Source organism: Geospiza fortis, unplaced genomic scaffold (genome assembly GCF_000277835.1).
Source record: "Geospiza fortis unplaced genomic scaffold, GeoFor_1.0 scaffold162, whole genome shotgun sequence".
Lineage (NCBI taxonomy): Eukaryota > Metazoa > Chordata > Aves > Passeriformes > Thraupidae > Geospiza > Geospiza fortis.
Window position 1 is genome coordinate 7990518 of NW_005054316.1, and position 26693 is coordinate 8017210.

The 26693-nt window shown below is 40.1% G+C and overlaps 1 protein-coding gene across 1 annotated transcript; it reads left to right on the forward strand.

Annotated features, from left to right (window-relative positions):
* On the forward strand, positions 1 to 26625 carry CNKSR3 (CNKSR family member 3). Its single transcript, XM_031056289.1, has 12 exons — positions 1 to 158; positions 7436 to 7638; positions 8837 to 8924; positions 11447 to 11488; positions 13340 to 13459; positions 15210 to 15269; positions 17985 to 18053; positions 18756 to 18902; positions 20407 to 20531; positions 22961 to 23169; positions 23639 to 23728; positions 25192 to 26625. The coding sequence occupies exons 2-12, from the start codon at positions 7460 to 7462 to the stop codon at positions 25488 to 25490; spliced, it is 1428 nt and encodes a 475-aa protein (XP_030912149.1). The 5' UTR covers positions 1 to 158; positions 7436 to 7459; the 3' UTR covers positions 25491 to 26625.
* Positions 26626 to 26693: the final 68 nt, after the last annotated feature.

Genomic DNA, 26693 nt, shown 5'->3' on the forward strand with positions numbered 1-26693 from the left:
ATGATTGCCTGCAGCAGTATGTCCATAAATTTGAACGGGAGAAGATAAATGGTGAACAGCTGTTACAGATTTCTCACCAGGACCTTGAAGACTTGGGTATCTCACGGATTGGACACCAGGAACTGGTTCTAGAGGCTGTGGATCTCCTGTGTGCACTGGTTAGTTACATGTGAACAGATATGCGAAGAATTTCTTAAAGGGCTTTTTTGGGTGAATAACCAAAGCAAGATTGATAAAACCAGAATACCTTTGTTGCTTTCTGTTACACATCACAATAAAAGAAAAAAGTAAGAATTTGTTTAATTCTTCCAAGTTTAGTATTAAATAGTTCTCTAACTTTTTCCTGATAAGAGGCAACTTCAATTCATTTGTTTGCACTTTGAAAGAAGAAGTTGTCTGAGTGACGTTGTTAGATCTTGTGGCTCCTATTAGAGAACAGTTTGTCTTAGAAGACAGAAAACACACTGTTGAAATGACAGGTGCTAGAAGTTTCTCACATCAGTTGAAATGGGTTTAGAGTAATTCTGTAGCAGATCTGTGAAGTTAATAAAATTCTTGAGATGAGGGATATTTCGGCACTTCAGTTACAGTTTAGCTGAATTCTTCATTGGATTCAGAACTTAAGCTGTTCTTTTGTCCTACTCCTGATACATAACTGCAGATACTTTGAAAACAAAACATGCTCTGAAAAGCATAAATATATTTTGGATTGTTTTACTAGTGCAGGCTTTATTTAAAAGCCATATTCTGGTCACAGCCTTGAAGGCCTGTTTGATGTAGTGCAGTGTAATGAGCAGCAGGGGTATATATAATTACATCAGGGAGGAGGGTGGGAAAGCCTGCCTGATGATTCCTTGGCCAGTACTGGCCTGTCTTCCCTGCATTAGGCAAGGTTTGGAGCAGCCTGCATATGCTTCTTGAAATGGAGAGTGTTTATTGTCTCTGTGATACGTGCTTTATTTGAGGCAGAGAGGTGCTACAGGGAGTGTTCCTACTCCACAACCTGGAGCAAATTGTACTGGAAGAAACATATTTAATGAAATCTCTTCAAACGATCTAAAATGTTTCTCAAAAATGTTACTCTTATACTTGAAAGACATTTTATTTCCTTTAGGTATTTGATCTTCCAAAAAATGTTAACATTAACTTGAAAACCTAATAGAAGAATGTAGCTGGACTGAAAAGCAGTTTGTGGTGTGGGAAGGAACTTGTTGGGCAAGTGTGGGGGTCTGGTGAGTTAGTAAATGTAGTATGGGCTATATATGGTCCTGACTGAAGTCATCTATGTGGTAGTCCCCAAAGGCACTTTTTTATTCTCTTAAAAATGATAGAATAAAGTGAACAAAGCTGGACAGCTGCCAAAACCTAAAGCTGTGTTTTATCTCTTACAATTTCCTTCTAATTTCCTTTGTAGACAAAAGTTTTGACCTCAGACCCATTTCTGGAAATCCTTTGTGAAATGCAGCTCAAGTTAATGCATTAGACAGATATTGCATATTACAGCTGAAATGTACTTGTTCCCTTTTTAAGAGGTGAAGGAAGAATTCCTGTGTTTTCAGTATGCCCTTTGCCACCTTCTTGATGCCTGTTCCCTTGGGATTTTGGAGCTGCATAGAATCACCACTGATTTTGTTTCCAAGGGATACTAAATGCTAATGACAACTAATTTTTTTGTTGTTGTTTCTTCTTTTTGTGCAAGTGAGAGGTTTCCTGATTCCACCTGCGTTAGTTCTTTGAAAGCGGGAATGTGTATTGTGTAGTGGATGTTTTGGACATATGCTGACACTTTCCCAACTTTTGGAGCCTTGTGAGCAAAGGAACTATTTTTTTTTCTTTTTTTAATACTTTTTTCTTTTTTGTTCCCTGTTTTTTGACCCCACTGCCACCCCCACTAAGCTGTCAGCTCACACTGTGGCAATGTAGCATTGGCTGAGCCAGCCTGATGTCACTCTTCACAAGGTTGTCATTTTTGGTGGAGAAAGGCTGAGAGGGGATTTTGGTGGTTTCCCAGTCCCGGAGTTCCCAAGAAGAATTTCCCCTTTTATCTATTTTGCCATGGCAGTTTCCTAGCTAAGTTTGCTTCAGATCAATGCTTTGGTTCCCTCGCACCACAAGAACACATGCGGCTCTACAGACAGTGAGGAAGCTCTCTTTGGAACCTCTTTCTCCTGCAGTATCTCTTTTCAAGCATTCACCATAGAGACCTTTGTTCCAGCCTCTGTAGACCAGTCAATAAATAGAGTGTGAACATAATCCTTGCCTTAAAATATACACCAAATGCACCTGATTTTCTTAATTTCGTTTTTCTCGGGGTTGAGTAGTATTTGGCACCACTGAGTTTAAAATATGTCTGGAAGTTTCTGGTGTGAAAAGGAAATAATTGCATCTTTCTCTACTGCTTTGGTGATGAAGCAGTGTTCCCTCATGTCCTCATGGCAGTGGCTGCATGTGAAGCATCTTGAAGAGTCAGCAGGGGAGTGTAGACTGGAATACAAATTTCTGTTGCTGTTGAGTTGGTCTAATAGAGTTTTCTAAACAGGTGTTGGAGACTTATTGGAGGAATTTAGAGGATATATCAAAGGACCTGAATTCCCCTGAAGAGGGGAAAAAATCATCGACTTGAGTATTTCAACTTTTTGTTGACAGTAGTGCTTGGTGGGGGGAGGAGGAAAAGGGATGGAAGAAAGATCATGTTTCTTTGCTGATTGAAGTATTTGGGGGAGGGGGGAACAAACATACATAACTTTGCTTTTCAAACCACAAAAGCAGGGACAGAAAACAAGCTTTTGAGGGCTTAATGAATATAAAACAATGTAAGCAAGAAACTATGCAAATATTTTCACTTTTAATGTGTTCTTTGGATTTGATTTCTGAATCTTTGCCTACACTGTATGATGGGAGAGTTTGGACACAAAATGCAGTGGATTTTTCTTGAGATTAGAACAAAGAGATACTAGTTATATACAATTTTAAAAACACCCCAAACCCTGAAAAAATCCATAAACAAAAAAAAGAACATATTTGTGCTTTTCAGAATTTTACTGGTGGTAATGTTCTACCAGCATGTTTGCGGCCTAACAAAATATAACATCATAACGTGAAAAAAAAAAGCCTTCGTGAACACTTATCCTTTGGGTCCTAATCATTGTCAAAGGATATCTATGCACTGCCACATAAGATTTTAGTTTTTTTAGAGGCTTCAAATTTTTTTTGTTGTTTATTAGGAAATTTACTACTCCAGAGGATTCTTTAGAATGCATTTTTGTTAGAAGGAAAAGAGCAAGAATGGGTGACGGTAATTCTTTATATAGCCTGCAGTGAGTTGGGTTAGCATCTGAGCAAGCATTTGAACTGGTTTTATTCATTTTTTTTTCCCAGAGCAGGTTTTCAGTTCAGTCAGCCAGCCTGTCCAACTCATCACATTGCAGCGTGTGACCATGGCTATGAAAAGGAAGAGGATGCTGTCCCTGGGCAGTAGCAGAGCTCTTCATCAGCCCAATTCAGCTCTGACACAACTGCTCTGCTCTTTTGACTTCACTTAGCCACATTTGGTGTTTTTGTTTTGTTTTGTTTTGTTTTTTGGTTTTTTTTTGTTTTTGTTTTTGTTTTTGGTTTTTTTTTTATTTTTTTTTTTTTTATTTTTTTTTTTTTTTTTTTTGTTTGTTGGCTGCCTGACCTTGAGCCCTTATTTGGTCAGATTACTTTTTCTCATTAAATGTGATGGAGTTTTTTGGTTTTTTTTTTATTTTTTTTTTTTTATTTTTTTTTTTATTTTTTTTGTTTGTTGGCTGCCTGACCTTGAGCCCTTATTTGGTCAGATTACTTTTTCTCATTAAATGTGATGGAGTTTTGAAGGAGTGAGTTCATGTGCTCTCTCCTGCACATGTGGGTGCTGCCTCTCCTCCAGCCCTGCATGTGGCTCCCCAGGTTAATGAGTAATAGCCTGGGAACGTTTGACATCAGGTGCTCTTGACCGCTGGCTTCAGCCTGTGTTTAGGTCAAAACAACTTTGATGTTTAAAATCGGGAGCAATAGTAACATGCAGCCTTTTTTTTTGATTCATGAGCAACATCTAAAAACTTTTGGTTACTCAAGTAATAATTTATTAACTCTTGTAGCCTTAATCCTGTGGAAATATTTCAAGAAAACCCTACTAAGCTTTGCACTTCAACTGTGTGTCACTGTGAAGGTTGTTTGGTGTGCTGCCACAATATCAGCATACCTATCTGTCGTGCACTGGGGCTACAGTTCTATGACAAGTTAAATTAATCCAAGTCAGCTACTGTCTCCACCCCCTCCTGTCCTCTGATTAGTGATCCTTTGTGCTTGCACTCACCTGATCCTGAAGTGAGCTACTTCAGGGAGCTAAACCGAGGGATTAGATTTCTTTGTAGTGCTTAGGATCCCCAAGCCAACCCTCCCAACACACTGGACATTGCAAGTGAAGGAGAAAGAATATTTGGTGGTGTGATAGCTGGTCAAGAGAGTTTCAGCTTGCATAAAGGCATTGCTGTACCTGGTGAAGGGGTAAAATGCTTTCTGTGTATTAGAGCAGACAGTGAGAAGACTGGTGGAGCAAAGGATGACTCCTATTTCAGGGGTAGTTAATCCACTAGGGTTGATCCACAGTTGTCCAATTTGGTGTCTTGGTACTCAAGAGCTGCATACCCTGTGTTGTGCTGGGTAGGTGTGGTGCTTGGTCAGGACCTTTCCTGAAGCACAAACTGCTGGTTTAGCAGTGGAGGTGCACTCTGTAGAGCCTTTGGGGGAAGCTGTGGGAGGGAACTTAGAGCAGTGACTTGGAGCTTGGCTGTGATGGGCTCTTGAGAGTCTTTTGGGGACACATGTTGCAGTTATGAGCTGGAGCCCGTGCATCTCTAGAGGCTGCACCTGTGTTGCTGAAGTCACCCTCAAAACTGAGAACCACTTGACAGAATTATTTAAAAACTACCTGAACTGTAAGAGTCACACCATACTCACCCGTGGTATAAATAAGATGAAAGGTGTGATAAGGGGTATGTGAATGTTTTAAGGCCAAGCCCAAAATCTTACCTGGTGTATCAACAACACATCCTCTTAAATGCTGGTGCCACCTCTAATCTCAAGTACGCACAGGGGGTTGGCTGAGTTTCTGCATCTGAATGACAGAAAGAAAGATCTGGAGATACTTAATCACATGAAAACTCTCAAGTTCTGATCAGGGTGATTAGGTTGTTCCTCTGCACAGAAAAAGTATTTTCTGTTTTCTGTCCCTTTATGAAAGCAGGGGATCAGCATCCTCTAGTTCCCCTCTTTAAGGGCAGGGTTTCTGATATGTGGCTACTTTCTTGTCATCATAGGAACTTGCCCTACATCCAGACCTGTTTGTGAAAAAGTATTCCCTCAACAATAGACTAATATTCAATCTTCTAAGAGGAGGATAAAACTAACTGCAAGAAATGCATCAAAATAATGCTCTTGGGGTGCTGGGTTTTTTGGTGGTTTTTTTTGTTGCTTTTGTTAAAATTAAAAGGTGATAAGTTCACACATCACAGTGTGCAAGTACTTTAAAGTTGTTTAGTAACCCAGATCTTTCCCTTTCTGTAATCCTGGAAAATTTAAGGATATCCTTTGCTGTTGCAACAGTGGCATTTTTTAAAATTGGACATATCCTTTCAACCTCTACTCCTGGCTGCACATTAAGGGTATTTCCTTGCCAAGAGCCCTGAGGTGGAGGAGGGAGGCACTTGTGTAACTTAAACCCACTGGGATGTTATCCATAGCAGGTAGTAGGATATTAAAGGTAGCTGTGTAGCTGACACCTCTCCATACACTGGAGACATCTGTTTCTTTGGGTCAAAGATTCTTACATTTTGTAAATTACTTAATCTGAAATGTTCCAGCCTGCTTTACAGATGTTTCACTCTGGAGGGAATGGAGCTACAAGCCAGCACTGTGCCCTAGCAGTATCCTGGTCTGCATTAATGGGAGAGGGAGGGAAGTGTTCATCACCTTTTAGCTGTCACTCCTCAGTCTAAATTTGCCCCCTGCCCCTAAGTACAGCAAAGGTACAGGGAAACCAGAGCAAGCTCAGTGAAGGGCTCTCAGCTTGGTCAGGGCTGGAGTACTTGCCCTTGAGGAGAGGCTGAGGGACTGGGACTTCTTCAGCCTGGGAAAGAGATGGCTCCAGGGAGGCCCAACAACCTCGGCTGGTTCTGGAGCTGGATCCCCAGCACCCACCATGGTGGGGAGCAGTTGTCAGGATGACAGAGTTGGGCTGTGGAAGGCAGATGTTGAAACAAGAGGTTCAGGCTGGATATAAGGAAACATTTTCTTCCTCTGAGGGCAGTCAGAGCAGGTGGATTGGGCTGCCCAGAGAGGTTGTGCGTTCTGTCCTTGGAGGTTTTCAAGACCTGACAAGATAAAATCCTGAATAAGCTGGTCTGAGCTTACAGCTGAGTGTGTTCTGAGCAGGAGGTTGGTCTGAGACTCTGAAGCTCCCCTTCAGCTGGGATGGTGATCCTGAGTGGAGGTATTAGGAACTCTAGAAACTAGGAATTAAATGGAATTAAAATTTGCCTTCGTTGGTTTAGGTTTTTGAGTAGGAAAGTAGGAGTAGAGAGTATATCTGAGTGAGCTATGGAAGTTGGGAGTTTAGTTGCAAGAATCTGCAACAGCAAAAGAAAAGTGAAAGGCAGGACTCTCTTGTATTTTTGTGTGTTTGTTTTGTTCTGGTGGGAGTGGTTTTTTTTGTTGTTTGGCATTCTTTTGGTTTTGTTTTTCTTTTCTCAAGAAAAGTAGGAATTTGAATCTATAAAGTTGAAGTTGTAGGCAAGGCTCTCAGATCTTTGTTTTGTAAATGAATGAAAAATTTGATGTCTAAAAATGGGTTTAATTGCCATGTATGATGTTAACACTGTCCTCAAACTTGCAAATAATTGCACTGTTGTAGTCAAGGAGCACAGTTACTGAAAAGTGGTGATTCAAATATTTATTTAAGTTTTTGATTGCAAAACTGCATTTGCTTCCTGTTGATGTTTTAATCTCTTACCAGATTTAACTTATCTTTAGTTGTGAATGAAATGTTACTTCAGTGTTTATTTACCACAGGATAGAAAATGATTTGAGAAAAACAAAATGCTTGCTCTTCTTTAACACAAAGAAAAACAACACATTTAACAAGTTAATTATACCTATTAGGACATTGGGACTTGATTCTGATTAAAAAGTGTCCTTAAATCTCATTAATGACAGAAGCTGAGGTTTGGCACTCACTAAAGTATTCTTTACTGGCTATAGTGCAGAACAAACCTTTCAAGGCATTTTTGCCAAAAAACCATGAGAAAGTTGTACAAATCATCAAGACTTTTCATCCCGTGTGAGCTTTTAACTTGTTTTATAATAAATAGGAGAACTCAACAGGGCTATTTATCAAGGCTCATAATGTTCCTTGCAGAACTATGGCCTTGAAACAGACAATATGAAGAACCTGGTTCTCAAGCTACGAGGGTCATCCAACAATCTGCAGAACTACATCAGCAGCCGTAGGAAAAGTTCCAATTATGATGGAAATACCTCTCGCAAGCCCCCCAATGAATTCCTTACTTCCGTCGTGGAGCTTATTGGTGCTGCTAAAGCCTTGCTTGCGTGGTTGGACAGGTAAGAATGAAATGGTTATATTTTAATTTGCTGCTCTAAAGAATTGCTTCTCTTTGTAGGGCCTTTCCTAGATGCTTGGGTGTAAAGACCTTGATGTTACTAACCCCTTTTTTGGTGTTGCTAGAAGACCTCTAGTGGATAAATTTAACCTAGGGTGTCTATTCTTGCACTTCCACCCCTGCTAAAAGCAATGAAACTGTTAACGTTGCACTTAAACTGGTATTTATAAAAGTATGGGTGTTCCCTTTTAGGTCAGTTTCTCATACACATGGTTTTCCCAGCTTCTAAATTACTTGTCATTGGCAGATCCCTTCCTGAAAGATTTTTTTAATGTTCTGCTGAAATCATGGCCTTAGCTATGTGATTTGAAAACTGAGCCGTGGGAGAGATTATCCTTCTGCTGTTTCATTTTCTCTTTTTTTTGGTCTTATTTAATTTTTTTTTTTTTTTTGCCTGGAAAGAGACAGAGTTATTTTGTCACAGCTGCAGCAGGGGTGCAGTCCATGTTGGGATGAACATAAATTCTCAAAGCCCTAGCTAGCTTGCCTGAGAAGGAGAGTTAGGAGAATAACTGCACAGGGACTGGCAGCAAGGTGCACTTTTATCCTTTATCCTGCTGTCAAGTAAAGACTTGATCTGTGTCCAGGCAGCGATGTTAACACTTTGTGTCTCTCACCTGGTCCTCTCCTCTCACTCTGTGGCTGGCAGCTCACCCTAAATTTTTTTCTGTAACTCACAGTGAACAAAACTGCTGGCTTGCCCATTTCCAGACCTGCTATGGTTATTTCTCAACCTCTCTTCTAGGCTTTGAAACTGTCTGGAAGGTCAGAGGTAGGACTCTTCATGTCCTAAAGGTGCCCTACCTGTAATGATTCTTCTCTAAGTCTCACTGCACCTCTGTGTGTAAAATGCGAAAATCTATTTTTCTTCTTTTAGAGAATCATTTTGTCCCTGTCCAGTCAGAAAGTTGAAGGTTCTCTCACTGGTAAACCCAAGGACAAGGTTAAAAATTCCCAGTTTTGGTGCAAGAGTGGAGCCAGGACTATGCAGTCAGGAATATTTACATTGTAAAACTATCCTCACACCTGTATCGACGTCAGAGTTGCAGCATTTACTCTCATATGCTCTTCCTCACTAGTAAGGTAGAATGGGAGAAGGCTGATCCCTCCAGTCTAAAGGGAATTTTCTCTTGTTGTAGGACTCCATTTACAGGTATTGCTGACTTTTCATCAATGAAGAACAGAATCATTCAGCTCTGCTTGGACCTCACTACTACTGTTCAAAAGGTCAGCTGATTTCTTTTCCTCTCTGCTTTCCAAAAGGGAAGGAAAGGAGATGTTGGGGAAGTAATGTGATTGCTTTGTGCTGAGTGCTAATGAAAGGCAGTTCTGGGAATGAGAGCTTACTTTTAACTTTGGAAGTCCATGAAGGTCAGTTTCAGTTTTCTGTGTTTCTGAGTTGTGGGGTTTTTTTTGTTGTTTCCCCTGCCTTTCAATTTAATTATCAATTTTGGTATTGCTGACTGTGTCTTAAGTGACTGCAGCTTAAAGGCTACTCTTATTTTCTTGAGCTTTACTGGAAAGAGGGTTAGTTGATCTGCATTTGAAGATTTTCACATTCCAAGCAGCATGTTGAAAAACATTTATCAGTGCTAACTCTAAACAAAAATATGGCTCCATTGGTTTTTGTACCTATGTTTGCAGACTTCATAGATCTTGTCCCGTGCAGGAAGTTTTAGCCATCAAATGGGAAATGCTGCGTGTAATGGAAGGAGCTGACACCTTTATGATACAGATCCTACTAGCCAGACTGCTTCTGCCACTACTGCAAGACCAGAATATTTTTCAAAACTGTAATTTACCAGCTGTATGATGGCAGCCTGTATAAATAATAGCTAAAAGGACATGTAGCAGCCATGGTAATCTTGGCGGCTGACATAAAATTTTGCTCTCTGAATAATGCTGCCTGTTTTTGAGCCTGTTCTGATAGCATGGCACTGCTGTAGCTGTGAAGTACTGTGTGCACACTTCAGTGACTGCCAAACTTGCTCATAACCATTATTCTGTGCCCATATAATGTTTGAACTCTGGAGGACCATGCCCTGTGACATGGGTGATTCCCTCCCCATGCTGAAAGGGATGATGTTGAAGGACAGAAACATCCTGAGTTGCCAAGCTGTGATGCCAGCCAAGGATGTCAGTTGTCATTGTGAAAGGATGGTGTCTGGGTACCCCAAGGTGTGCATGCCTGCTGCTCAGTGCCCTTCTTGCTGGAGCACTCTGTGTGCAATTGCACAAACTCGGTGATTTACAGCTACAGATGTGCAGATTGTGCAGTGGAACAGTTCGTGTTTCTAGCAGCAGATGGTGTTCACCCAAGAGTGCTACAGGAACTGAGATAGGAGATTGCTGAATGTATGAATAAAGCTGCTAAAAAGAGTGTGTAATCTTTCTGTTAGGTCAGCCTTTGATGGCAGGGGGAATGCAAGTTGTGAACAGCAACGCTGGCCTTTTAAAAAATGTCAGACTACTTCTCTGCCAGTTTGATATGAGCTATAATAAAAGATGGGCTTGGTGCATATGAGAAAAGCATTAATGGGGGAAGAACCAACCAACATGGTTTTGTCCTGGGACAGGGCACATATGCTGGAATAGTCTGAAGGAGTCTCCTGATGTGGAAAAGAGATCCAGTGGAAAAATCTTTGGGACGATTTTTAGTCTTCAGAAGTATTTCTTATTAAGACATAGACTACAGAAACAGGTGGTCCGTTCTAATGGTGAAGAGGCCAGTGGCTCTCACAGAACCAATGCTGCTCTGCATAGTCATAAATGATGCATAAAAGCATATCATAGTAAAGCATGGCAGGAAAGCAAGAAGATTCCTGTTACCTTTGATGAAAGCTATATAGATTCAAGGACAGGATTTTACTCCACTTAAAGTTCCATGTCAAACTTTAGGGCTGAAATAATAAACAGTATGAACAGAAATAAGTGGGAGCAGAAGGACTTTGCAATATTGAGCATTTTGGCTGTGTGATGATAGATGGCATTTGCTATTGTTTTGTGCAGATGTATTTAGCAGAGAAAAGCAGGGGAAAGTCCTCCACAAACTTCTCCAACATGACTCTTCCTTCAGCTTATTAAAATGCTTGGGGGTTTTCTCCTTGTAGATATTGTAAATCTTGATCTATTATTTACTTGCTGTTTTAACTTTTTAATCTGAGAATAATATCATTCTCCAGTTCAGCACTTCTTGCAGAAAACAGTGATGACTTCTGCAGATTTTTACATGGACTTGTTTCAGGCCAAATACTTTTATACCTGGACTGTGTAAATAATGCCTTGTGTGCAGTCCTCTGCCCTTCAGGAATGTCACTGATAGGATATTTTTTAGAAAATCACTTTCCCTTCTATTTTTAACAGTATGCTTTAGATCAATTTTGATGCCTGGGGCAGAGGAGTACCTGAGTTGGGGTTTATCAGTGTAAGGCAAGCACCTCTGCCTGGCCTTCTGAGAATCTGATTTAATTGTGCAAGATTCTGCTTTTCTAGAAAAGTCAGCTGCTGTAATTGAATCCCACATTCTCTTAGTTTTCAAGGTTTATTATTACTTTCTGCCAGGGCCAGAAAATAGTTGCTTAATAGTCCTTTTGAGCCCTACTGGGTGAAACTAATCTGACTAATCCCTGCAGCATGAATAACTCTATTTCTATTTGAGGCTAAAATGGAAGTTTTGTAGAGTTTTCAGAGATGATTTGTTTCCATGTTTATTGGTTAATGTAGGGGTTTTGTTCTTGTTTTATTTTTAGGATTGCACTGTGGCTGACATGGAAGATAAAGTCCAGACTGTGGTAAGTTTATGTTTCTGTTGAAACTCAGATGTCTGCATTCACATTCATTTCAGTTGATTCTATGCTGACTGTATTGACAACAGCTTTTCAGTCCCAAATGCACAAGCATATCATGTGAGTAAATATTACTATGACTTGTTTTGTCAATGTTCTTTCCTGTAGAGGAAATCACTGAAATTTCAGCAGATGGTTGGTGTGTAGTGATAGCATGTAGTCAAGTATTCCTTAAAGTTTCATTACATAGCTATATTTCCAAGAGAATTTAACCTCAAATTTTCAAGGGAGGACTAGTCCTGTAAAATGATCACAGGTTAAATAAACCAATTATGCCTGTGAAGTGCATTTAGCACCTTAATAAGCAGAAGCTCTGCCTTATTATGCTTCTTCATATAAAGGAACTGCCCTGCCACAGAAATGAAGCTCTGGCTCTGTACTTGATCTTGAGTTTCTGGGGCTGTTTGAAGCAGCCTTGTGACCAAATGCAGAGTGTAATGGAATGCTTTTTATATTTTGTAACAGTTAATCATCGCTTCCTGCTTTTGACATGAACCAGGCTGTGCTCTTTGATAAGACCTTCCGGTAGCTCATAGATGCTTAGGAATTTAGTAGCACAATAACTAAAAATAATTTTGTTCATAAATAACGAGACCATGTAAAAGGGAGTTCTCTACATCTTTCTTTTTCCATTTGTGCACACCCACACTGGAAGTAGGTATTGTTGTTTGGAATTCCCTTGTTTGAGCAGTTCCTCGCATTCACACTTAAACATTGTTTTGATTTATTTTATTGCTGCTCTAGAAATCTGACGTAAAACGAAACAGAAAACGTTGGAGCTATTGTTTCCAGGGACCATTGTAATCCAAACCAATGTCTTCCTATGACATAGCTCCCCCCTATTCTCTAGTTACACGTGTCTACTTTGACTGAAGGATTCAAGCCCCTTGTGAAAGGTGACTTACCTTGCAGGTTCCCAAACTGTTTATAGATAACTACTGTACTGTGTACTAATCTTCTCTCCCCTCTCCTTTAAGATTTTGTAACCTACTTGGAGTGTCAGCTTTGCTTCAGTTGATATCAAAGCAGAAAACACAGTGGGACATAATGAAATTTGTGAGTGTAGAGAGGACATGGATTTTTTGACTGTTTTTTCTTCTTTTTTCGTGTTTAATTAGACATTCTGATAGTTACGTATTCTTCAAGGCAAAGCCATTCTGCCTCCAACTTTACTGATACACACGCCAAGGTCAGAATTGGCCTTTTTTTATAATGTTGGCTTAGGATCAGTTATGTTTTGGTCAAAAGGAAATATGAACCTTGCCTGTGTAAGCATTCCAGAAGAGGTCAGTTCAGAGGCACAATGGAGAGAAGTACTGCAGAAGCACTTGAGTGCTGGGTGGTCCTACCTTATACTGTCAGGTTTTGTGCAGATATGTCAATGGTCAGCGCATCACTTTTTGTGACACATGGCTAGTTGTATTCTTATAGCAGAAATACAGAACAACATAAAAATGTCAATTGTTCCAACAAGGAATCACCAAAATGTTTCAATTTTTAATGAGTGCTGTTTTGGTTAGAGCAAACAAACCCCAAACCCAATTTTTTGGCATCTTTTTGTGTTTATTTTTTCAGACAGAGGCTGTGTCAGCATCTGTTAGTGATGGTAAAGTGGCACTAATGGAAACAGGTTGTTTCTGTTTTACAATAAGGATGTAATCATGCTGTAGAATAGATCTGTACAAATGAATCTTCTGTTTCAGTGATTTTAGAACTAATTTCCTTTATATCTTTTGAAACTAAAAGAGGAAGAAGCCAAGAGAGAATTTTCCTGGTTTTTGTGTGTTCTCATTGCAGGCCAAGACTTTAAATGGCATTTGTGACAAAGCCATCCGGTCCACTACAGACCCACTGATGAGCCAGTGTGCCTGTCTGGAGGAGGTCCATTTAACCAACATTAAACCTGGGGAAGGCCTGGTAAGAAACAAGGCTGGAGTGTCCTGATGTTCCCAGTATTTAATAGCTAGCCCTGTGAGCCAATGCAAGTGTGCATTTATAATAAAGTATTTCAAATCTAATAGTAACCTGTGGGGAAAAGAAAGAGGCACAAGAGTGAACCCTAAAGGTCAGTTGTCAGGTGGTGTGCTGAAGTGGCTGCTAGGGACAGATATGCACATTAATAGGCTTGATCCCAAATATAATTTCTGATTCTAAATTGTTGAAGGTTTGTGTGTTAACCAGGATATTGGAGAATTTACAAATGCTTATGAAGCTAGTAGTTTTATTTTTTCAGGTTACCATAACCACTTTTTTTCCAGGGGAGCTGGGGGAGGGAGAAGACAATGAGAAATGATGTTTGTGTTTTGAAAGATGCTTTTTTATATTTTTTATAGCAAGATGGAGATGAATGGGAGAATTTTGGAGGTTTGCTGTTAGCAGGAAAATGAGAATTTTTTTAACTCTTTGGTGGCCATGTCTTATTACTGACTCTTATTCATTCAATGGATTCTGCTTAGCTGAGTGCTGGTTATGAGAAACTTAATTTGAAATCTTGATGGATTTTCTGTCTAGGGAACAGATGTGTTAGAATGAGTTGGAGGGAATTTAAATTGTTACATGCATTTGTATTCACTCCTAGCCCTGAAGGCAGGAGAGATGAGCATTTTTAGAGAAAGCTGCACAGTCTTACTGTGCTATATAGTTTTACCTAGACTAGTGGATTTGACTGAATCAGTCATGCATTTTTGAAATTATGGGAACCTCTTTGTTAATACATAAGCTCCATCGAAGCAGAGTCAGTCTAGCTTGGCCTAAATAAGAAAGAAGGAGGTGGGTGCACCCAGTTGGATACTGACAGGAAAACAGGCAGAGAATTGGCTGAAGAGGAAGGGTCAAAAAGATCATATAATTTTCCACCTATTTTTAAAGCAAGTGTGATAACTTCAGGCATCTAAGCTGCTTTCAGCCTCTGAGTAACATCCAGTTCTGTACTTCCGAGAGTTTCTAACAACAGATGTAGAAAGGAAAAGTAGTAATGTATTTGTTCATAAATGATGAAATCAATGTGCTGGTCACCTCTTGTGGGAAATCTACGTAATTATTAGTTAATAGCCTGTTCATGATTTTTAATTTAGTGCTCTTATAGTCAACACCCACTTCATCCAGTTTGTCCTTGTGTTCACACTCAGCATTAGCATACAGAGCCACAAATACTCTGCTGGAACTTTGGTGTTTATGTAAGCATTGTTGTTATGAGGCTGTCTGTGTATTGACTTACCAAGAGAAGCTGTAAAAGAACATGTCAGCAATACTTGTAGCCCACCTGTGTGGGTCCGCTCTGTTTGGAGAGAACTGGTGGCCACCGAGAAAAACCTGTAATTCTCTAAAGCAGGCTGGATAGTAAAGAAATAAAATTCTGTTCAAGGCCAAAGTCTGACAAGGCAGAAAAATCAGCAGTGTTTGGTATTACCAACCAGAGAGTGTTTCTAAGTCTTATTCCATACACTAGGTGTTTTAAGTCATTATAAATATTGTAATAAATGACACTAAAAGTGATCTGTGAAGAAGTTTAGAGTGTTGTAATGTTAGACTACACACTTTTTTAGGGAGAATATACAAATTGTTAACTGGTTTTAATAATGTTTTGAGTCTGTTGCCAATAGTGTTTTAATCAGATAAGTTATGTGGTTTGTTTTGCCTTTAAACTTGTTTTTCATTTTTTCTTTAGGGAATGTACATCAAATCAACTTATGATGGATTGCATGTAATTACTGGAACTACAGAAAATGTAAGTGAAGCAAATGTAGATTATCTCAGACAGCAGCTTTGCTTGAGTTAGTTTGACTTAACTACTTTTGTTGTTTTAGACATGACTTGCATGGCGTTACTGCTTTAAGTACTGCGTGATCCATGGTTTGTTTTTCCACAGTTTGTAAATATTTTGTGCCTGCATGTTTCACTGTTAGTCTGATTAAACCAGTTTCTGCAAGTACACAAATTAGTTCAAATGCTTGGCATTAAAGTAATTGCTTTAATAAGTTACTGTATCTGTTGTTCTGAGCTCTTATGGTATCTTGCTTAACAAAGTCTTGGGTGTATTTGTTCTCCACTGGCAAAGGCAATCTCCCCTAATGGGAGCATTTAGGTGGTAGTGTGCTAAATTCAGTAATGAGTAATTAAATCAATGAGCTGTCCCATGACAAAATTACCTTGCAGAGTAAAACAACTGTGAACAAGTAAGACTTTAAGAGTGGTCAGCTGGAAGGAAGCAGTTGGCACAAGAGAGAGAGGCAACTAGATTTTTAATGCAGGTGGTTCCTTATTTTATTTGTACACTGAGTCCTTTGCAGCTGAGAGTTTATTGAAGGCTTCTGGGCAGCCCTTGAAGGAGTAGACCTCTAGCCAGCAGCTGAGGCTGGCAGGTGATGCTGTGGTGTTTTCAAACAGGCTACTACTGTCCAGGAGCAGTGACTGAAAGAAAAAAAGAGCAGAGAAACTTGGCTTTTGCAGCAATGCTTTTTTTTTTTTGATGAATAGGAAAGAACCAGTGGTTCTAATTGTTCCCCTGCCAGGTCCAGGGACCAGGCCAGGAGGGTGTGGAAATCTGTGCTTGCAGAGTGCAAGCTTCTATAGGTTTGATGCTATTGTCCTGGCATAACTCTATATAGGATCTGCCACAGAGACCATGTCCACTTCTGCAGCAATTTTAACATCTGATAAATGCTGAAGATGTAATGTTGACTGCTGACAAGCTGCTTCTGCATGTAGGTCTTATTTTGGGGTCTGTGTTCCTTCTGTGGCTTTGAGTGTTGGCCTAAGTGTCTGCTTTTTGTTATCAACACTGGTTCTTCTTTTGGGGAATCTCCTTCCTTGGGGGAAACTCCTTCCTTTGGAGCAACAGAACTTGACAAGCAGCTGGGAGATCTGCGAGCAACTGATGGCTTTATGGTGGTGTGGTATCATTTAGATGGCCCAGGCTGGATCTTAGCTCAATTTTCTTGCTAGATTTGGGATGGTATTTTAGTAGCTATCCCCAGGAGCTGGTTTATGGCAATGCAACCGAATTGCATCCCTGAATTGAACAATGGAAGAACTGGGGAAGTCCATTTGGTATGAGTCAGCCTAGAGGTTCCCTGAGTTATGCCATCCTACGTGAGACTCTGCATGTCATGTTCGCCTAGAGCTAAACTCTGCTTTTTCCTCTGCTCTCACGTGATGCCAGTGCTGTGACCTGTCACTTGCTGCAGGAGTTCTCTGTGCAAGGGTCCCCCACCCTCCCTCAGATGAGCTGTTGGTCACCCAAAGGACAGCTTGAAAGGAGCTTTGTTTTTCACAAACTTGACTCTGGCCCAGTATTTTTTCATGATCTTGGTTAACTCCTATATATGCAGCTTTCCACAGAGGCATTTCCTCTCAGAGGAAGCAAGAAGACAATGAAGAAATGGGGTTACTCATGATAGCTGAAGCCTCCCACAAATTCCCCATGTTTTCTTCCTTTGTTGGACTGTTTATTCTCACAGTTCTTTCTCATAACAAAGTTACATGAGGTCTAAAGGTGTGATAAGGTAGGGAAGGGAGACCTTAATCCCAGTGCTTAGTTCTGGAGTCACTAGGAAGAGCTGGCCTGCTGCCTGGTGGTTACTCATGGGGTGGAGGGAATGGGAGTTGTTCTCCTGTGACCAGGGTGCAGCATGTACCAAGGTAGCATGTCTGTGTGCCTTGGGTGTTGTCAAGGCTGGTAGGAGTTGGTGTGTTACCGCAGTGAGAGTGTTTTTAATAACTGCAGTGCAGCAAAGGCTGTTGCATTTCACCAGCTGTTGATAAATCTAAATATTGACATACTTATCTGTTTCTTGCTAACGGCTCCCCAGAGCTTAGGTTTCATTCCAAGAAAATTGTATTTTAAAGTGTATTATTATTAGATAGGTATTTGAAAAAAATACCTGTCTGTGCAAGTATTTTTATCTGCTGACTTGGGCAATTCAGGCAGGCAGTTTCACATTAAAGTCAGAAGCTTTTATTTACATTGGAAAACAAAAAGGGTAAGTGCAAAGGATCTATCTTGTGGATTGGAAGGGTTTTGATCCTTTGTTCTGTACATTCAAAGTCTTAAAGTATTTTTTGACATAAATACACATTTGTTTAAAAGTTGTTTAAGATGGTTGTTGTGTTAGGGCAGAAATCCTCAGGATTTGCTTGCCTCTTCCATTACTGTCTAAAACTATAGTACAAACTGGAGGGAAAAGGAGAGTGGAGACTGTCCCATGACTTAAATACAATTTGGTCTTTAACAGATGGGGGCTATGCCTTCTCTCTTTCCATTTAGTTCCCCCAGCATAAAAATAAATAATTCAATTCATTAATTTACATTTCTCAAGTCATCAGCAGAATTGAAAATTACATATAGTGAAGATCATTGCTGATGCAACCTTTGACTTCTCCCTCTGTTATGGGACAGAGGGAGACCTGATGCAGCACATGACTCTTGTCTTCCTCTTTGTAGTCCCCTGCTGATCGCTCCCAGAAGATTCACGCTGGTGATGAAGTGATCCAGGTTAATCGGCAAACTGTGGTGAGTAACTTCCCTTATGCTTGCTCTGCACCACAGGGTCTGCATGGATGGGATCAGGAGGCAATTCTGATGTTTGAGGCTTTTAAACATTTTATTTTCAAGATAAATTTTATAATTTGCAATATTTTGATAAATATACAGTATTTAATGTTAAAGCGCTTTATGCATAATATTAAAATAGTTCATGTTGCATTTAAGACCTGTTTAAAATGTCTCATTACAGTCTACTGAAATGCAGATAAAGAGCTTTAAAATGTCCCCACAATAATTTGCAAATGATTGTCCAATCATTTGCATCTGGGAACCTGGATGTAATGATTGCATTTTTGCTTAGCACATTAGGCAATGCCTTTCAGTGTGAGAGAGAAACATGACAAAAGTAGTTCACTCTGAATCCCTGTGTTAGTCAATTTGAGCATATCCATGCTTCCTTCTAGGACTGGAACTGAGGTATAAAGAGCACTGCTTGATATCTTAGTGTTTAGTTTACAGCTTAAGTAGAGAACTTGGAAAGAAAATGAAGAGCCTTGCAGAAAAGAGCTTTCCATTTTTTTTAAAATGCTTAAAATGGCTTTTTTGGATCCCTTTCTCTTCTAGGTTCATGCCAAAACAAGCTGTCTAACTTGGGAGACTTGGGTTTTTCTTGTTTGTTTGATTTCAGAAAAGAAATGCTGAATAAAAGATGTCTTTATTCTCTTCCAGGTTGGATGGCAACTAAAAAATCTGGTGGCAAAGTTGCGAGAGAATCCTGCAGGAGTTAGGCTGCTGCTTAAGAAACGTCCTACCGGCTCTTTTCATTTCACTCCTGCTCCTCTGAAGAACCTGCGCTGGAAACCACCCTTGGTGCAGGTGAGAGCCTGCCAGCTCCACTCTCATCTCAGGATGGGAATGCCTTGGTTGCAACTGGAAAAAAGAAAAATCCCAGAAATGCCTCAAAGTACTCATGTTTGAGTATATGTCAAGGCAGGTTAGGTGAAATGGCTGTCCTCCTATGGTTCCTAGATAAAAGGGAAAATGTTCTTTTTTTTTTTTTTTTTTTTTCTTCCTTGCTACCAGATAATGCCCTCTTGGTACACAAAGGGACTAGGTGTGCTGAATGCTTTAATCAGTCTGTGTGCCACTGGGAGAACTTATCTGAGGCAAAACTGCTGATATGTATGGAATTCATCAACATGGAGCAATAAATAAATAAATGCTTTCTCTATTTATCACAGCAATATGTTTTTGCTGAAATGGCTTAAGACTATTCTGTATATTTGTCCTCTTTTTAGTCTAGTAAAGGGGGAGAAAGAGTGTTTTTTTAAAAAAAATATTTCAACTACTTGTTTAAATAAGATTTGGTTGTTGGGCAATTCACAGATTGGGTACTGAGCAGACAGAGAAAGTGATGTTAGTAATTCTTAAATAACCATGTTGAGGAATGGCATGTTGCATTAGGAAGCTTAGGGCTTAATGCTTGCAGGAGTGAGCCACCTAACTGAATTCAAACTAATTATCTGAAATTAATAAAACCAGGGAGAGTTCCCCTTCCTCTTCCTGTTATGATACAGGTCTCCCTAGAGCCATGGGGGTAATTTAAACCTGTGAAATGCTGGTGGCTATCGTAAGTCTCCATGAGGGCAGATACTTGTTCATCCTTTCACCAGTGCGTGTGTCCTCTTTTGTGGCATCATGCCTGACGTGTGCTACCAGTGTGAAGAGCTGAGGTGGGCTGGCTTATAGGCTGTGCTCAGCAGTGTTTCCTTAGGGGGGAGGGAGTGATTGGAGAAAGATCTTTGAAACCTGTTCTCTCCTATAGGCAGACAGGAACCTAGAAAGATGCTGAGAATTTATAGAAGTGAGGCAGAAAGATGAGCAATGCCAAATGTATTTTTAATTTACTTCCCTGGTCCTTATATCCATTGATCCAATCTATGGTGAACTTTACTATATTCCTGTCTGTGCCTCAGGCATTGGAGTGTGTGGAATAAAGGTAGTAAAATGCAGCTCCACAAGACTTGCTAATCATATCTGTATTAAACAAATTGCTTTATTCTAACACATCTAAATATAGAAGAGGGGGTTTTGTCTCAGTTGCTTTTTTTGTCTGTGGAATTTACATGAGAAATAGAACTGGAAAGAGCAAAATATGCTTGAGCAATGTGTTACCCATGATAGGACTTCTGTGGGAGGGCCAGTAAAGCTAGCCAAGACTGGGGGTGGAGGAAAATGTGAACTCTAAGAGTTTTTGAAGTGTCCATATATCACAGAGATAGTTCACTAGGGGATGAAAATGGTGCTATTGATTATTAAGTTATCTTTTTGTGAATGATAAATGAATGTTCAGATGTTTGATAGCTGTTTAACATTTCAGGCCAGTCCCTCACCAGCTTCAACTCAGTCACCGGAAAGCACCGTGGATACCTCACTGAAGAAGGAGAAGCCAGCCATTTTGGATCTGTACATACCCCCTCCACCAGCTGTTCCATATTCTCCTCGGTATGCAAACAACCCTGCACCACTCACAGAAACCTCCTTCACTGCACTTGTTTCTGAGCTGGCCTTCTGTTAGAGCTCTGTGCAGATTAGTTTGAGGAAGCTGCAGATCTCAAACTTTCTTCTAGCTGCCTAAATGAGTTGGATTGCTTGAACTTATGCTTAAATGTGTATACTACCAGGATTGTAACAGATTTTATTACTGGAAGATTGTGTGCCACAGAGAGCAGAGTTGTTCCCAGAACATGACACCAATGTCATCTCTGGTTTTGTTGTGGAGTTATGTTTCTGACACTGTTTAAATCCAACTGCACACAGCAAGAAGTAATTTTTGTCCCTAACATTTTTCACTGTTGGATTTTTTCTTTTTTAGCAAGTTGAGTAACTGTTGTGGGAGTTAGGATAGAAAAGAATGTCACGTTAAATGATGCCTATCACGTTAAATTTTTAAACTTGCAAGTTGTTTAAAACAAATATGTTCCCACTGAAGGGAAGGGAGAGTCAATACATCAACTCTTATTTTTTTATCCTGTAGTGTAAGCTATAAAAATGCAGACCTGTATACACAGTGGGAGGGAGAGTGGTGTGTATGGTAAGGCTGACTGTTGTTCCTTCTCAAGTCCATGTTGACTCATGCCAGAACCCTGCCAGGTGATCTAGGAATGTGATGGAAAAAAGCGTTTCCAGGCAAGATGTGAAAGGCAGGCATGCTTCCCGGCCTACCCTGGCATTTTAGGTTACGTGTAGGTAGCCCAGCACAGAAAGTGTGACCTTTTGCTGCAGGCCTTGTGGGAGGGCACTTGCCTCCTGCCATGTCAGGGCTGATACAGAGACAGAGGTGGTATTACTGCAGCTTTTGAGGCAGGACTGGCTGGGGGGAGGACTTGCTTAGGTAGGGTGTCTTTACTGAAGTTGGACCCACCTTGACCTGCTCTTGCCTTGCTCTTATGGTTACACATGCTCACTTCTTATTAAAAAACCCTCAAATCTTTAAATCTTTTGACACAATAACAAGCATATAGATTTAGCAGATGAATGCCTGAGTTGTTTCTTCAAATCATTAAATATCTCAAGCACACTGGTGAATTATGTCAATGTGCTCAATTTGTTTGTCTTTCCTAAAGAAACACAAAATTATATCGAGCTTCAAATGCCTTTAGAACTGAATCCCTGTTGAAAAGGACAGAAATCACAATATGAGATTTAAAATTCATCCTGGATGATGGGTGTAAAGGGAAAGGCATCTTGACTTTGACTTTTAAAGAAAGCAAATGTGAGAAGCTGTAGCAGGCAGGAAGAGGAGAAAGGACAATTCTTTTGCCTTCTGTTTGGTCATTTATTTTGACCTCTGCATGTTTTACTTTTCTCTTGAAATTGTGGTGCATTTGTCTGATGGTTGCTTTTCTTCCCCTCTCATCATCCTGTTCTCTTCCCTTCCTGGCACGGATCTCCTCTGCTCCACACTGGGAGTCAGAGATTTGCCTGGAGGTTTGGTTTCCCTCCCCATGGCACAGTCTCCACATGGTGGTGGTGTAGGAGAGCTCTCCACATACATACATTTCTGGTGTAACACTTGAGTGCAATTTTTATTCTCTGCATCTCCATAAATAGCTCCTTCCTATTCACTGAGCTGTAGCATTGTTCTTGCTGGAGAGCTGGACAAGTGGGATGTGCTGTCCAAGGACTGCTATGAACACTAGGGTCTATGTGTGCTTAGGCAGTCAGCTATGTGTTTTTATGCCTGACTTGGCTAATGGTTGCTTCAAGCAGTAAGATTGTAACATGTAGAAAGGGAAAAAACCTCCAGGCAAATCTGAACTTGAAGGGTAGCTTCTCTTCCAAAAGTACTTGCAGAATTTAATCAAAATCATATATGTGTATATATATGCACACACATACACACACTATGAATCTGTTACTGAAACTCTCAAGGAGGGAGAGAGAAGGTGGTAAATATTCAGTGACAGATATTTGAGTCCTATAATGACTGAAAGGCAGAGACCCTCAGATGAAGGTAATAGCTGTTACCATTACACATACAGAGATGGATAAATTTATGTAGCGCTCCCGAGTCACAGCTATGTATTTGAGCAGGCAGCAAATCAGGGGCTTTGATGTCCTCAGGACAGAAAGGTCTCATTTATCAAAATATTTTGGATTTTGGAGGAATGGAACCTCCAAATTTCTCAGTGTGTTAAATTACTGGCTCATTAAGAGTGATCTAGCATGAGGAGGGTAGCTTTCTTTTCTCTTTGCTAAATATAATGAAGTCCTCTATCACCTGACTTTCTTGGGGGTTTCTTCCAGCTTGTTTGCAGCACAATGCCAGTTGTCACGAGCATGACTTGCTGCTAACAGCATCTTTCAAACCTAGTCATGTCTGTAGCTTTAAACTCTTTCAAGGCACTAACTGCAGTGACATGTCCTTTCAGAGATGAAAAGGGGAGCTTTGTGTATGGAGGAGGCAGCAAACGCAGTCAGCCCCTGCCTGGGTCCAAGGGCGCCGAGTCTCCCAATTCTTTTCTGGATCAGGAGAGCCGGAGGCGGAGGTTCACTATTGCTGATTCAGATCAGCTGCCTGGGTATCCCATGGAAGTAAATGTCCTACCAGCCAAGATGAGAGAAAAAACACAGTCCTACGGTGAGTTCATTCCTCTCTTGTTATCGCTGTTGTGGTAAGGGCTTTGATCAGTCTGAAATAATTTGTCTTAGAAAACTGCTTGTTGGACTTGATTGATATTAAGGCCATTTGTAGAAATTGTCAATCTGAAATTCCATATCTGAAATAATTTCTCTTAAATGCTGTTATTTCTGTAATGAATGTAATTCAGCTGGGGTCTGCTGCTACAGAACACCATTTCCACATGTGATTTGGTTATAACATTATGTCCACTCCTGCTCTAAATGAGCAAGAGGGCGGCTGTTTAATCTCAGCACACTGATTTCTTATATGTCACCAGTGCAATTATCTTCAGATATTATTTTTTTCTGCAATTTGAACTCCTTATTGCTTATTTCTCCATTTGTTTAACTGGGAAAAGCAAAAATTTAAAAATGGTTTTCCTCAGCTTTATGTAACTCCTTGTAACCTTCTTTCTTGTTGTCTCTAGGAAAACCTCGTCCTTTGTCAATGCCTGCTGATGGAAGCTGGATAGGAGCTGCAGAACCTTTCTCTAGGCCACGAGGATCAGGGAGAAAAGGCAAGGTTTTAGGATTTATCCCTCATTCTCTTCCCCTTCAAAATTTCCTTGGGGTGAACTACATGAAAGTGTTTAAATTAGAAATGGAGGATTGTGGTTTGCGTATTGCTGAACTGGTGCAAGGTGACCATTGTTGGGTTTGGCAGAAATGCTGGATGATAACTGTGAAATTTCTGAGGCTATTCAGTGACAGGACTCAAATCTTCTGCCTCGGAGTTGTAATGAGCATTAAAAGTTAGCTAGAATGACTAGGGCAGATCTGTACTTGTGATTTTATAGCACATTCTGCTCTTGCACACAGCCCCTTCGCTTTCTACTGTATTTAATATTGATCATGAAACTACTTTTTGCTAAGTCTTTTTGTTTAGCTCACTGTGGAGGCTGTTGAAGAAGCAAGCTTGTTCACAAAATGGAAAATGTAGGGCCTTTTAGGAGCTGCTTTTTACTGCTACTGCTGTTAGAAAGGAACATATTCTGCAGGCATCACCGAATGGGAGAGAGACAGAAGCTCATAACATTTTATGTTCAGTTGGATGACTTTTTTACTTCCCACACTGTCCTCTTCCCACCTTTTGCATTTGAAAAACTATTTGAGTCCTGTTAGAGTGGGAAATAAGGATGACTAGTTTATTCTTGGAATCAGTTATGAAAATGTCTAATTCAAGGTGAAATCAAAGCTGGATTCTATTATTTTCATGTAAAAGTAGAAGTTGATTACAAGAAGGATCCACCTGGAGGGATACTAACAGAGCGATCACCAGGTGGCAGGGCTGGTTTTTGTGTGTTTGGTTTTTTGTTTGGTTTTGCCTTTGGTTTTGTGTTGCCTTTTTTAATGCTTGAAATGTACCTAAGTGCTGCAGGCTTGGATTTAAGCTATGTTGAATCAGAACCAAAGCCTGCCTAGTCCAGTGGATTTCTTTAGCAGCAGCTGCCTTGGTCAGGTGTCTGGGGAAGAGTTAAAACAGAGAAAGCATCATGAATCACTGGTCAAAACCAGGGAGGGATGTGCTTACATCTTCACCTGCAAAATTAATTTCTCTAGTCCAAAGTAATATTAGTAGTTTTTAAGTTACTCACGAATTATACTGAGAAGTTTATGGATTCAACTCTGGTCTCTTCAGCATTTTGAGCAACACGTTAGAAGAAGATTTGTTACATATCACTTATGATTTGCATGAAGGTAGTCTGTATCATCATTTTAGGTGTGTGTGAATCTGGAATATAACAGTCAAATGGTATCTCCTCTGTGTATGGATTTATTTCATTATTGTGTCACTTAAAAAACATTAAAGATGCAAAAAGCTGTGACTCTATTGATAGCTGCTTATGTCCAGGTGTTTCATGAGCAAAACCCCAGATCTAGGTGTTTGAAGTGTAACCAGAATACTTTTATAAAAATAGAAAATGTTAATGGAGGGTTTTGAAGTCAGCAATAATTGGTTTTCCCCCTCCTGTTTGTACAGGTGAAGATGTCCTCTGCAGGTACTTCAGCAATGAAAGGATACCCCCCATCATTGAGGAAAGCCCCTGCACGCAGCACCCGCTCTCCAGGCCAGTGTCTGACAAGCACTTAGTGAGGGGAACGGATTATATTCGAGGTAGCAGGTGCTTCATGAATACAGACCTCCACAACAGTGCAACCATTCCTTTCCAAGAGGAAGGTGCTAAAAAATCATCGGTCACATCATCCACAAAATCCTCCTCTGCAGAGCCCTCGCTGCTGGTCAATTGGTTCACCAGACTGAAACTGTTGACTCACTGACTTGTCCCCAGTGCTGTCACCAAGTGCCTTTGCTCGTCGGTCACACTTCTCTGCTCTGCAGCTTAACTGACACACAGTGACTAATGCAGTATTCTTTTCCTGGAGAATCTCACACTTTAGCCTTTTTGTTTGTCATTTTTGATGGACCAGAGGGTTTCATAGTGCAAGGAGGGAAGAAAGACCAAGTTCCTCTTCCTGGCCAAAACCTGAAGGTGTTTATTCCCGTGGAAATGAGTAAAATTTCAGTGAGGTAGAGGCCACAAGTGACCTGGAAAATGCATAATGACTCAGAGGAAAGCATTGCATTACTGTGAAGTGCAGTGGCACTTTAGTTGTCTGAATGCTCTGAGGCTGATGCAACTGGCAGGGTGTCAGAGTATGAAGAGCTCACAGAAGTTGTCACTCTCCTGACTGGGAAAATAAACAGGGAAACAGCAGTTTCATGCAACTTGGAGATGTTGTTTCAAGTACTGCATGAGATCAACCTTGTGAGGAAGAATTAGTGATGTTACCACTCTTTCTCTGATACCCAGAGTTCCTATGAAGTCTTAGGAAGAGAGTTCTCTTATTCAGAGATTTTAGGAAGTTGGACTAATTTAATTATAAATCAATCCAACCATATATATATAATCTATTTTATTTGAAATCACAGTACAAATAAGGAGCACTGAACAACTGCAGTGCTCATCTGTAAAGGTATATGGATTGCTACAACAAGCCAAGGAAATGCATCTGTAGAGGTGGTGAAAGAATATATATTTTTTCCTTAATTGTTTAAGAATGACTTGCTGTTAACCAAAGTAACCTTTAAAGACAGTCCTGTTGGACTTACGAGAACCTTTTACAGTGGTTCAGTTTTTGAATGATGTGTTGTTTTTATGAAAAATATGTGCTATCATACACTACAATTGTAAGACATCTTGCTATTTTCTATATAGCTCTAATTTTTACCCCTCCAGAATTTTAAAGTAGCCTTGGGTATTTTGGGAGGAAAATAAAACTTGTTTAACAAAAGAGGAGGATATTAAAGAGGTATTGTTTAAGAAGGAATGTACATAAGATTGTTAGTATGCAAACAGTTGTGTTTAAAGTTATTTAAATGTTAAATATAGTTGTATATATTTTTACATTTAAACAGATAGAGTTTGTACCTTCCTGTATTGAAGTATTGGGCACAGCTTAATCAAATGAAAAGAAAATAAG